Source organism: Eublepharis macularius, chromosome 9 (genome assembly GCF_028583425.1).
Source record: "Eublepharis macularius isolate TG4126 chromosome 9, MPM_Emac_v1.0, whole genome shotgun sequence".
Lineage (NCBI taxonomy): Eukaryota > Metazoa > Chordata > Lepidosauria > Squamata > Eublepharidae > Eublepharis > Eublepharis macularius.
Genome location: NC_072798.1, coordinates 62,162,443 through 62,174,950, shown reverse-complemented (window position 1 = coordinate 62,174,950; position 12,508 = coordinate 62,162,443). Strand labels below are relative to the sequence as shown.

Below are 12,508 nucleotides of genomic sequence, written 5' to 3'. Positions count from 1 at the left end.
AGTAGTTTGGGAAAGCAGTCAGTGGATCAGATAATTATTTGTTCTTGGTATTCACAATGGTTATTATTACTTAGAATCTATATACTGTACTGGGGCCCTCTTACACAAAATGTCACTGTTATAAGTTTACAGCTAGAGACAAATTTTGCCAGTTACATTTTGTTGTTGCAAAAAAGAACTTTTTATATATGACTGTTGCATACAAATATTCTGAGGTCTGCATTTAGTATGTTTTTTTCCTAACATTTCTAGTTTTCCAACTGAAAACCTATGAAAAAACTGGCATATAGGGAGAGAGATTTTGGTTTGGTTTTGTATTAGAAGCATGTGTAACATATACACTGCAGAAGTATTTCACACTTGCCATTTTCATATTGGATGGTTAAGTAATGTTCTACTTCAGATCCTGGGAACTGGGTTGGCAACCAAAATCAGTAATAGAAAGGTTAACATTTATTGGTGATCTTTTCTTTCCCGTATTCCTGTTATAGAAGCATTGCAATGGTAAAATGCTATGGATTGGATTTTCCTAGCTTTTTTCCATTACAAGAGGGCAAAAGAGTAATTTTGCCTGATTCTGCTCTTTGCTGGAGCCTTATTCCGCCTGGCTATATAATCCATAGTATAGTCTTTTCAGGTTTGTAATGGTCCTCTTATACTAGCAAAAAAGCTGGTGGCATCCAATGAGGTTGAGTGTGGGCTCAGAGTCTGCTTATGGAAGAGGAGTATTACTGGCACCTGAGATATGCCAATAAAGGCTTTGTTGTTGTTGTTGTACTGGCACACTAGATTTCTTTTCTCTGTTTCTCCTGCCTTTGTTAATATATAATGGGAAGGGGATAGGAAACTGGGAATCTGCCCACGCATAATTGGATTGAGCTCAGTTTAATTGAAGAAAATAGCTGTATTTCACAGCAATGACCCCTTTTTGTCCCCCTCAAACGATATAATCGTTCAGGATTGTATTTTTCATTTACAAAATGTTTAGCTATTTATTTCTTGCAAGGACTTTATGTTCTATAAACTATGCCTTAGTACATGGTGATGGGTAGGAGAACGCTGAACTGAGTTTTTTGGGCAAATGCATACAAAACCTGGAAAAATTCCTAAGCAAATTTGAATTCTTCGCCTTTTTTAAAAGTCTACACATACAGTTTGCTGTTCACTTGGGGAAAGTAGCAGTAATCCCTGGGCTAACACATCTACTGCACTCTCAAGAAAGTGCCCCGTGTAAGCATGCAGACACTGTTGTGATGAAGGAGCTGCATTCTTGGCTATTCTTTATTTTACCACTTGGTGTTTGCTGCCTAGGGAACCTTTAAGTTGAGTACAAAGGCGGCTTAGAAATATTTAAATAAAATAATAGTAACTCTGACAGAAACTACCTGTATATTTACTGGATCTGTAGTTAGAGCTTTTAGTAGTTACTATATCATTATCAAAATATATTGTAAAAGTTGTATTTTTATACATTTACAGACAAGACAGCTGTCCTAGGAAGAGTCAATTGGTCAAAGACTTCAAACTTGATTGAACAAACTGAATAGGAGCATATAAATCCTGTAAACTCTACTCTGATTGGCAGTGACTGTAAGGTTTCACCTGGGATCCTTTTAACCTTTGGCCTTCATGCAGATCAGGTGGAGGTATGCCCTTTTCCTCAGTAGGAATTAGGGTTTGTATCTTACCACTCTCCTCAGCTAATGATGTTGTGTTCCTCTAGCATTAGAATCTTTCACAATTCAAGAAAGCTCTTTGCACTGGAGAAATGCATCACTGTTAGCTGAATGGCAGGTAGCCACTGCAGATGAAAGGGAGCTATCAGAAATTAAGAACTGGATGCAGAGTATATTGACAATTGTGCTGACTCTCAGAAGTTATCATTGGTATTTTCCAGTCCATGTTGATGTGGGCCCAAGTGGCTAAAAGATAATCTTTTTTTCTCCTTCAGATGCTGTTGTTCGTACAAATGGAGAAAGCAAATGGTCCTTTCTGTTCAGTTTAACAGATTTAAAGTCCATTAAGCAAAACAAAGAAGGAATGGGATGGTCCTATTTGGTGTTCTGTTTAAAGGATGATGTTGTTCTCCCAGCTCTTCACTTTCACCATGGAGACAGCTGCTTATTGATTCAGTCTCTTAAAAAATACGTGGTGCTCTGTGAGTAAGTATTGAGGATTCCCAGAGTGAACATTACTATAGTTTGTTTACATAGCCAGAATTACAGAAGGATCTGATGTTGTTATTAGAACTTAGGTTTAGCTACTAGCGGCCTTCTTTAATAGCTCTCACTTGTAGTTCTTAAAAATGGTTTACTTGTCATTCATAATTTTTTTAAGAACTAGTGGTATTTTGTTTTATTGTTCAGTGCTCCTTAATTGGTCTCTGTGGAAATTTAGGGAAAGCGGAAGGGTTTCTCTGAAGAAAAATTGGATGGCTTGATTGGATTATTCATATGCAGGTGATTTTTGATTGACAGCCATAGCCTGTAGAAAAACAGAAAATCATGAAGGTGGAAGAACAAATGCAGCAGTGCTGGAACGAGAGTCTTCTGTCTTAAGTTAACTGTTTGAAGCAAAGAACATAAGGAAATAGGGGAATGGTTACATTGGGTTGGAAGTTGTCTTTACCAATGACTGTAATGATTAAGAGAACTGACAAGAGAATTTAATATGGATAAGTTCCACCTTCCAAGTCAAGAAGTTCAAGAGGGGCTGGTGCCTTCTGGAGATGTTAACAGCCAGGTTTCTTAATACAGGGAAACCTTTGAGTATAAAACAGAATATGGGAATGCAGAATTCATCTGTAGCTGCACTGAGATCCAGCGTGTTATAGAGATATAGGATTTCCAGAAGTTTTGAAGCTGTAGGGTGGGGAGATTCTTTTGGAAGAAATTGAAATGTATGCAATATTTATCAAACCTAAACTTATTTCACTGTTAAAAAATATAAAATATATCATTTATAATGTATAATTTATATGACATTTAAAAGTATAATGCAATTGCAATTATTCCTCTTATTAGAGAGAGAGGAAGAGCGCCTCTGTCTTGGCACACGTCTTAGTTTTTGCCTTCTGACTGGTAGAAGAAAAATACAATTATAAAACACAAATTTTATAGTAAACAAAATGGTTTACTGTTTGGGCAGAAACAGTCTCATACAATCACAGCATGGCTATCAGCATACTTTGAATTTGAATTAAATAACACTGAACTCTTCAGTAGGGTGTTATACACATTTTGGCATATTTATTGTGGACAAAAGTAACTGCATTTGAACAACCAGTGTATACTTAAAAAGATGTTGTATATGTTTACAATGTGCATAGGAATCATCATCATCAACAAATCTATTTCTCATCATGGTCAAATCTGTGGATACTTAAATCCAGAGATTGGAGCCACAAATAAAACAAGACAGTTCTATAAAACAAGGGAAGATCACCGACCTTCTGCCGGGGAAATTGACAATTATTGTCTATTTATTGTTATATTTATTGATAATTGAGCACCATGCACTTTGTCTGATTACTTGAATTTACTATCATGAATTATAGTAGAATTTTGCGCATTGCACTTGTGTTAGTGTTTATTGATTTTCAGTTTTCCTCTCAGAAGGTTGGTGATCTCGCCTTCGTTTGTGAGTTCCATGGTGCTCCTTATTTTTCTTAGATCTTTCTGTAAGCCTGAAAAAATTCCCAGGTTTGCAGAAAAATGTGAAATCTTTAAAAAAGAAAACATTGGGGGGGTTAACCCCATCCCCCAATGATAGAAACAGCACCAGCAACTTTAAGAAATAAATGCTCTCAGTGACTGTTGGTTGCTAGGCAACCACACAGTACTGTCAAGATTTAACTCTTGCTTTCTGTCAGCAAAAGGCAAGGGAGGGGGCAGCCCTTTTCAGGGCTGATTTAGGGGGAAGGCTCAAGGGGGTCAAATCTTGCAGCAACAACTGGGTGACTTGCCGCCTTCTGACTTGTGTGGCTTACCCAGGGCCAGTTGTTTCCTACAAAAGCCACTGCACAAAAGCCAGTGTGGTTAGAATTTCAGACTAGGATCTGGAAAACCCATGTTAGAATCCCCACTCTGCCATGGAAGCAGCCTGGGTATCCTTTGGCCAGTTACATTTTCAGCCTAACGTACCTCACAAGGCGGTTGTGTGGATAAAATCAAGAGGAGAATAATGTGAGCTGCTTTGGGTCACCATTGTGAAGAAAGGTGGGGTATAAATTAGGTAATATAGCTGAAGATGGGGGTTGGTTGGTTGGTAGGTGGGAAGGAGAGAAGGAAACGGGAAAGGGGAGGATTATGGGGGTTGCCATGTGGAAGGAAAGAGGACATAGTGTGGGGAAGGAGCTATAGGGGAAAGTGAGGGATCCTCACAAGCTCTTGCAGGTTCCCCACCATGCAGCTGGGCCTAGTGGCCAGCACCAACCAGAGAGAGACTGACAGGGGTTTTCAGGAAGGAAACAGGGGAAATAGGTGGTGGAGAGGGAAATGAGATGTCCCCTACAAATCCTTGCAGGTTCTCTGCTTGTTATTCTCTATCGGTGTAAAAATAGAAAAGGGTCCAGTAGCACCTTTAAGACCAACTTTACTGTAGCATAAGCCTTCGAGAATCACAGTTCTCTTCTTCAGATGCATCTGAACTGTGATTCTCGAAAGCTTATGCTACAGTAAAGTTGGTTAGTCTTAAAGGTGCTACTGGACTCTTCTATTTTTGCTACTACAGACTAACACGGCTAACTTCTCTGGATCTATTGGTGTAGGTTCTTATATAAAACTCTTCATGCTACTTATTTTCAGTAAGTAAACCTTTATCTTTACAAACATTTCATTCATTCTAAAAGAGTGTTGCCTTTTCCTCTGAACATTTATGCCCCCCCCTCCAGATTCTTCTCCTCTCTACTGATAGTGCATTGGTTAGAGCAGGGGAAACTAAGGTTGGGTGGGACAGTGTTCAAGTTGTCATGAAGTTCACTGAGTGACCTTGGGCCCAAACACTCTTAGTTTAATCTTGTTGAGAGGAGAAGATGGTGGGTGGAAGGAAAGAGGACATAGTGTGGGGAAGGAGCTATAGGGGAAAGTGAGGGATCCTCACAAGCTCTTGCAGGTTCCCCACCATGCAGCTGGGCCTAGTGGCCAGCACCAACCAGAGAGAGACTGACAGGGGTTTTCAGGAAGGAAACAGGGGAAATAGGTGGTGGAGAGGGAAATGAGATGTCCCCTACAAATCCTTGCAGGTTCTCTGCTTGTTATTCTCTATCGGTGTAAAAATAGAAAAGGGTCCAGTAGCACCTTTAAGACCAACTTTACTGTAGCATAAGCCTTCGAGAATCACAGTTCTCTTCTTCAGATGCATCTGAACTGTGATTCTCGAAAGCTTATGCTACAGTAAAGTTGGTTAGTCTTAAAGGTGCTACTGGACTCTTCTATTTTTGCTACTACAGACTAACACGGCTAACTTCTCTGGATCTATTGGTGTAGGTTCTTATATAAAACTCTTCATGCTACTTATTTTCAGTAAGTAAACCTTTATCTTTACAAACATTTCATTCATTCTAAAAGAGTGTTGCCTTTTCCTCTGAACATTTATGCCCCCCCTCCAGATTCTTCTCCTCTCTACTGATAGTGCATTGGTTAGAGCAGGGGAAACTAAGGTTGGGTGGGACAGTGTTCAAGTTGTCATGAAGTTCACTGAGTGACCTTGGGCCCAAACACTCTTAGTTTAATCTTGTTGAGAGGAGAAGATGGTGGGTGGAAGGAAAGAGGACATAGTGTGGGGAAGGAGCTATAGGGGAAAGTGAGGGATCCTCACAAGCTCTTGCAGGTTCCCCACCATGCAGCTGGGCCTAGTGGCCAGCACCAACCAGAGAGAGACTGACAGGGGTTTTCAGGAAGGAAACAGGGGAAATAGGTGGTGGAGAGGGAAATGAGATGTCCCCTACAAATCCTTGCAGGTTCTCTGCTTGTTATTCTCTATCGGTGTAAAAATAGAAAAGGGTCCAGTAGCACCTTTAAGACCAACTTTACTGTAGCATAAGCCTTCGAGAATCACAGTTCTCTTCTTCAGATGCATCTGAACTGTGATTCTCGAAAGCTTATGCTACAGTAAAGTTGGTTAGTCTTAAAGGTGCTACTGGACTCTTCTATTTTTGCTACTACAGACTAACACGGCTAACTTCTCTGGATCTATTGGTGTAGGTTCTTATATAAAACTCTTCATGCTACTTATTTTCAGTAAGTAAACCTTTATCTTTACAAACATTTCATTCATTCTAAAAGAGTGTTGCCTTTTCCTCTGAACATTTATGCCCCCCCCTCCAGATTCTTCTCCTCTCTACTGATAGTGCATTGGTTAGAGCAGGGGAAACTAAGGTTGGGTGGGACAGTGTTCAAGTTGTCATGAAGTTCACTGAGTGACCTTGGGCCCAAACACTCTTAGTTTAATCTTGTTGAGAGGAGAAGATGGTGGGTGGGAGGGAAATTGTGCCTGCCATGCTGAGCTGCATGGAGGAAAAGTATAACATTCCTACAGCAAATTAAAAAGCAGTCTTGTCTCTGAAGGAACTGTTCACATTAGGGTTACCAGTCCCCCGCTGGGGGTGGGGGATCCCCTGCTCCCAACTTCTGCCCCTAGCCACCGCTTACCTGGCCAGTAAGGGCAAAGGCAGGGGAATGTGTCTTCCAGAGTGTGCTGTTTGGTGGTGTGGTGCACTCCTGCATGCCACAGTGGATCAATTTGTGCCCCCTGTGGGCCAAATGAGGCCCATGGGAAGCCTAAATTGGCCCATGGGAAGCCCAAATGAGGCCCATGGGAAGCCTAAATTGGCCTGCTGTGGAGCACAGGAGCTCTGCAGGGCCCTTCCCGCAGTGCTCCTGTGCTTTGCAGTGGGTCAAATCGAGCCCGTTTGGAGCCAAAATTGGCCCACTACAAAGCACAGGATCATTTCAGGGCCCTACATGATGATGTCATGCTGCCCCAGCAGTTCTCCTGCACTCTGCAGTGAGCCAATTTCGGCCCCAAATGGGCCAAAATTGACCCACTGTGGAGCTTGGGAACATTCCCAGGGGTGGCCTGATGTCCTGCCCAATGATGTCACTTCCCAGAAGTGGCATCATCATGGAGCCAGGAGCACACACAAGGACTGCACAAAAGTTGAGTGCAAGATCTCCCACCTCCCACTAGGAGGTGGCAACCCTAATTCATATACAGCCAAGCCCTCAGTCTTCCCATCCCTTTGGCAACTTCTTCATCTGCTTAATGCATTCCTAGTTTCAGGTTAGTCTCTTCAAAGAACTTGCCTTTACTGATTGGCCATGGAATAAAATAGGCATTCCAGGTAACGAAGAAAAATATTCGTAAAGCAGTTTCCCCCACCCTGAGATCTAACAGGATCTAACACCCTGAGATCTAAGCAGTTTCCCCCGCCCTGAGCCCATTTGTGGGGAGGGCGGGGTATAAATCAAATAAAATAAAATAAATAACAGTGCGTTTTTATCATTAGATATACTTTAGCTTTTAAAAACCTAGTCAGAGGACTGTTAATCAAAAGTTGGACAGTATTCTGTGGTGATGTGGGCTACCTTTAAGACAGAATAGTGTCGTCTTTTCAATATATATTTGAATCTGGGCCTTGAGAGTGATTGAGCAATCTTTTAATGATTATTTAAATCCATTTTAGATTCTTTTAGAATAGTCAGTTTCTAGTTAGTGATTTGTCTATCTGAATGTTAATTTTTTTTTAGTCACTGCAAGATTAGTATTTTAAAATACATGAGATGGAATAAAATTTTGAGGCTTTGCCTTGTTGAAAGTTTCTAAGTTCAGTTCATTTTAATGTTACTAGAATAATATGTGTTTCCGCTGTTAGAAAATCAGAAAAAAAATGTTGTGAATATTACTCAAAGCAAGTTTCACTTTAATTAAACTTCCTTTGGGTAATGTTCTCAAATCAGCCATCCATTACTATCTCAAGGGGGCTTTCATTTGAATGGGTTAGCTAAGTGTGACACAAGACACAGCCTGGGCTTCCTGTGTTGTATTAGCAAGCTTCACTTTTGGTTTATTAACAGTGATGTTGTCGGGGCTGATTATGTGGCCTCTTCTGACTTGAAGATGCAATCTCTTGTTGAATTTCATATCCTCTGGCGCATACACAGCATCTTTTTACATTGCTATTGGAAAGCGATAGCATTTTATTAAAACTCTTATCTAAGACTTTAATAACCAAAGAGGTGTAGGTGTTCCAGGTAAATGAGATATAAAAGTAATAAAGTGATTTGTTGCACATGGTAGTAATAGGAAATTCAACCAGCTAATTTCCTGAATAAGCCTGGAGGTGATGATCATATTCTTTCAGCTTTCTAACTGTGGTGTCATATACATACCTAGGGTACACACATATAGTCCTCTTAAAGAATTGCACAGTGCATTTAGCTTTTGTAAAAGCATAGATGTACTTCAAAGCATTCTAAAATGTAATGGTTGCATTTTTGACAAGCTAAAAAGGAGTCTTACCATATAAGAAAGTATAGAATCACTGTAAAAAAAATAATTGGTTTGGCTTTCAGATCTCCAAATGATAGAAGAATTCTTGTAAATTGTCAGAGTATTTCACAGTCCTTTGAAAATCTCCTTGATGAACCAGCATATGGTCTAATACAGGTACATGTATTTACTATTTTTTGTATTCCTGTGAGTAACTTTCAGGACATTAAAATACCCAATTTTAAAATAAAACTAGCTTTCTAAACTGTTGGCAAATCCTTTTGTCATTTTGATTGTAGTGCTTTCTGACTTGGATCCAAAGAATCCTGTATCTGGTTTCATGAAAGCAATCTTTGTCAATCTCTTCATTTCAACTTTCGTTCCTGCTTTCCTGGCTCTAAGGAATGGCTTTTTGAGGGGAGGGGATAACAACAACAACAACATTCGATTTATATACCACTCTTCAGGACAACTTTATGCCCACTCAGAGTGGTTTACAAAATATGCTATTAGTATCCCCCCAACAAACACCCTGTGAGTTGGATGGTGCTGAGAGAGCTCCTAGAAACTGACTGACCCAAGGTCACCCAGCTGGCTTCATGTGGAGGAATGGGGAATCAAACCCAGTTTTCCAGCTTAGAGTCCTGCGCTCTTAACCACTGCACCAAACTGGCTCTGGATGTAAATGGTTAAAATGGGCATTGGCAGGGATTAATTCCATGAACTCTGTTCCATTTGCAGTTCTTTAGATCCAAGCCTCTGTATAACAGGAGGCACCAGCAGTGTCAGTATTGGTTTGTAGTGACTGTAATCTTAGTGGTGGTGGAAGAGAAAAGTATCATCAGGTCACAGCTGACTTTATGGCAACCGTTGTTGGAGTTTTCACTGCAAGAGACTGAGTTGGTTTGCCATTGTCTGCCTCTACAACCCAGGTCTTCAGTGGAGGTCTCCCATCCAATTACTAACCAAGGCAGACCCTGCTTAGCTTCTGAGATAAGATCAGAAGAGAGGGCTTGCCTGCGCTATCCAGGCTTGCCTGAGCTATTATTAAAGGAGCATATTTTAGAAACAACATGAATAATTTGTATTATATGGAAAATTATGGTGATGGATAACAGTTTCCTCTTCTGGGTCTTCCTTGTAGTCTTGGAGAGTTTTGTTTTCACTCTTTTTTCTCTATTTAGAGAGGTAATGTTCTCTCTAGAGATCTTTATCTAACATTATTTTTTTCCTACATGTCAGGCTATGTCTTCTGAGGTATAGATCTTTGTGTAGGATCTGTCCTTGATGTACAGCCTGACTTCAGATGAGCCACTTGAAACTGAATGCAGAAAAAATTGAGATAATGAAGAGTGGCAGGTTCTGAAATGTATATATCAATATGTAAACCTGACATTGTTAAAATGAACAGGCTTAGAATATTCTTGGTGCAGCTCCATTTCTGGAAAGAGAGAGAGGCTGCTGTCCATTCACAGTGATTTGGATTTGGCAACTTCCTTTATCCTTCTTGCACAATTTATCACTTGTTCTTAAGAGCAAATCTCCTGAATCAATACTTTTAAGTTCTTGTTATAAATTTTTCAAGCTTACACGAGCCGTTCTTAAAATTTGTTTTTCCTCCGCTATTTTTAGAAAATGAAGAAAGATCCTTACACAGCAACAATGGGAGGATTTTCCAAAGTGACCAACTTCATTTTTGATAGTTTACGTGGGAGTGATTCATCAGTTCAGCAGCGGCCTCCATCAGAAATGGCAGACTTCATTAGTGATGCCATTCCAGGACTAAAAATAAATCAACAGGAGGAACCAGGATTTGAAGTCATTACTCGAGTGAGTGCGTAAATGACATCGATTGAAAGTTGTGTGAAGATTAAATATTCCTGTGAGTGAGCTTTAAAAAATGTAAACCACTGACTTGACAGTTATGTAACTATATATATATATATTTTTTTTAGATTGATTTGGGGAAGCGGCCTGAAGTTCACAGAAGGCAGCCAGTGTCCATTGAAGAATGGACAAAAAGCATGGATTCTGAAGGAAGAATCTTAAATGCTGACTCTATGAAGCAAATGATATTCAAAGGGGTAATTTATTTATTTGTTTTCTTGGATTTCTATTCTGCCCTCCCCATGAAGGTCTCAACGCAGATTACAACATTTTTAAAACACATTAAAATTAATTTATACAATTAAAACCATAAATAGATTTTTTTTCAACTTCACATGTAAAAATATACACTAAGATGGCAACAATCTATAGCAGCAGACACAGCTCAACAAATAAGATGGTGGACAACCTTAGTAGGGAGGGATTCAGATTTTATTCTTCTCCTTTTTTTTTTTTTTTGGCCAGTGGAGGCCAAGCCCAACATCAATCATATGCCTGGCAGAACACCTCTGTCTTACAGGCCCGGCAAAACAATAACACATCCTGCCGGGTCCTGGTCTCAGTGGACAGAGAGTTCCACCAGGCTGGAGCCAGGACCGAGAATGCCCTGGCTCTGGTTGAGGCCAGGCGGGCCTCCTTGGGGCCAGGGACCACCAATAGATGTTTCTCTCCTGATCGGAGCATCCTCTGGGGCACGTATGGAAAGAGGCGGTCTCATAAATACACTGGTCCCAGTCCGCATAGGGCTTTTGTAGGTCAATACCAAAACATTGAACTTGATCCTGTACTCCACTGGCAGCCAGTGCAGCTGGCGCAATGTGGATGTTATATGCACTCCAGTCGGCGCTCCTACAATAACATGCATTGCTGCATTTTGAACCAGCTGCAATTTCCGGGTCAGGCTCAAGGGACGCCCCACGTAGAGTGAGTTACAGTAGTCCAGCCTAGAGATGACCATTGCCTGGATCGCTGTAGTTAAGTCGCTAACAGAGGTATGGGACAAGCTGCCCGGTTCGTCATAGATTTAAAAAAAGAGGACCTGGCAACTGCTGCAACATGAGCCTCCTTTTTCAAGGAGGCATCCAGAATCACCCCCAAACTCCTAACCGATGACACTGGTGTAAGTGGTGCCCTGTCGAGGGTCAGGAGTCAGAGTCCGGCACCTAACCCCTCACAATTCAAATACAGGACCTCCATCTTCGTAGGATTTAATTTCAGTCGACTCTGTTTCAACTGATCAGTCATGGCATCGAAGGCACGCTCCAGGACACCTGAGGCCAAGCCAGGCTGGCTGTCCATCATCAGGTATAACTGGGTGTCATCTGCATATTGATGACACCCAAGTCCAAAGCTCCACACCAACTGGGCAAGGGGGTGCATATAGATGTTAAACGGCAATGGGGAGAGTATTGCTCCTTGCAGGACCCCACACACCATAGGTTGGCGGGATGACAGTCTTCCCAAGCGCCACCCTTTGTCCCCAAATGTGGAGAAAGGAGACCAGCCACTGCAAGGCAACCCTGCATATCCCCACGTTGGCGAGGTGGTGGGTTAGAAGTTCATAATCAACCGTATCAGACGCTGTTGACAAATCCAATAATATCAGCAGCGCCAATCCACCTCGATCCAGGTGTCCTCAGAGATGTGTGAAGGTGACCAGCACCTGTCTCTGTCCTATGCCCCGGGCAAAAGCCAGACAGGAAGGGATCTAGAGCTGAGATTTCATTCAGGAACCTCTGCAGCTGTTCCGCCACCACCCACTCAATCACCTTACCCAGGAACGGGAGGTTCGAAACTGGGTGGTAAGTGACCGGGTCGGTGGGGTCCAAAGATGGCTTCTTTAAGAGAGGCCTCACCATGGTTTCCTTTAGCGCCCCAGGGAAAACTCCGGAGCTCAGGGACAAGTTAACAATGGCCTCCAAGTGACTCCGTACTCCATCAGCACTGGCCTTTACCAGCCACAACGGACACGGGTCCGAGGCACGTGGTGGGTCTCACCGCTTCCAGGGTCCTGTCAATCCCATCCCCACAGAGTATCTCTTAATTTGTGTTTATCTTTTTTTGTTGTTGTTGGGAGAATATCCTTAGCCACAAATAAATATTTTCAGAATGCCAAATTTTTAAGTGAAAT

The 12,508-nt window shown here is 41.5% G+C and overlaps 1 protein-coding gene across 1 annotated transcript in view; it reads left to right on the top strand.

Moving 5' to 3' along the window:
* TBC1D15 (TBC1 domain family member 15) overlaps positions 1-12,508 on the top strand; it is a 41,484-nt gene that overhangs the window by 10,669 nt on the left and 18,307 nt on the right. Inside the window, exons 5-8 of the mRNA XM_054988319.1 lie at positions 1,952-2,162; positions 8,574-8,667; positions 10,123-10,320; positions 10,446-10,574. Coding sequence (XP_054844294.1) covers positions 1,952-2,162; positions 8,574-8,667; positions 10,123-10,320; positions 10,446-10,574 — 632 coding nt within the window. The remainder of the gene's footprint in view (positions 1-1,951; positions 2,163-8,573; positions 8,668-10,122; positions 10,321-10,445; positions 10,575-12,508) is intronic.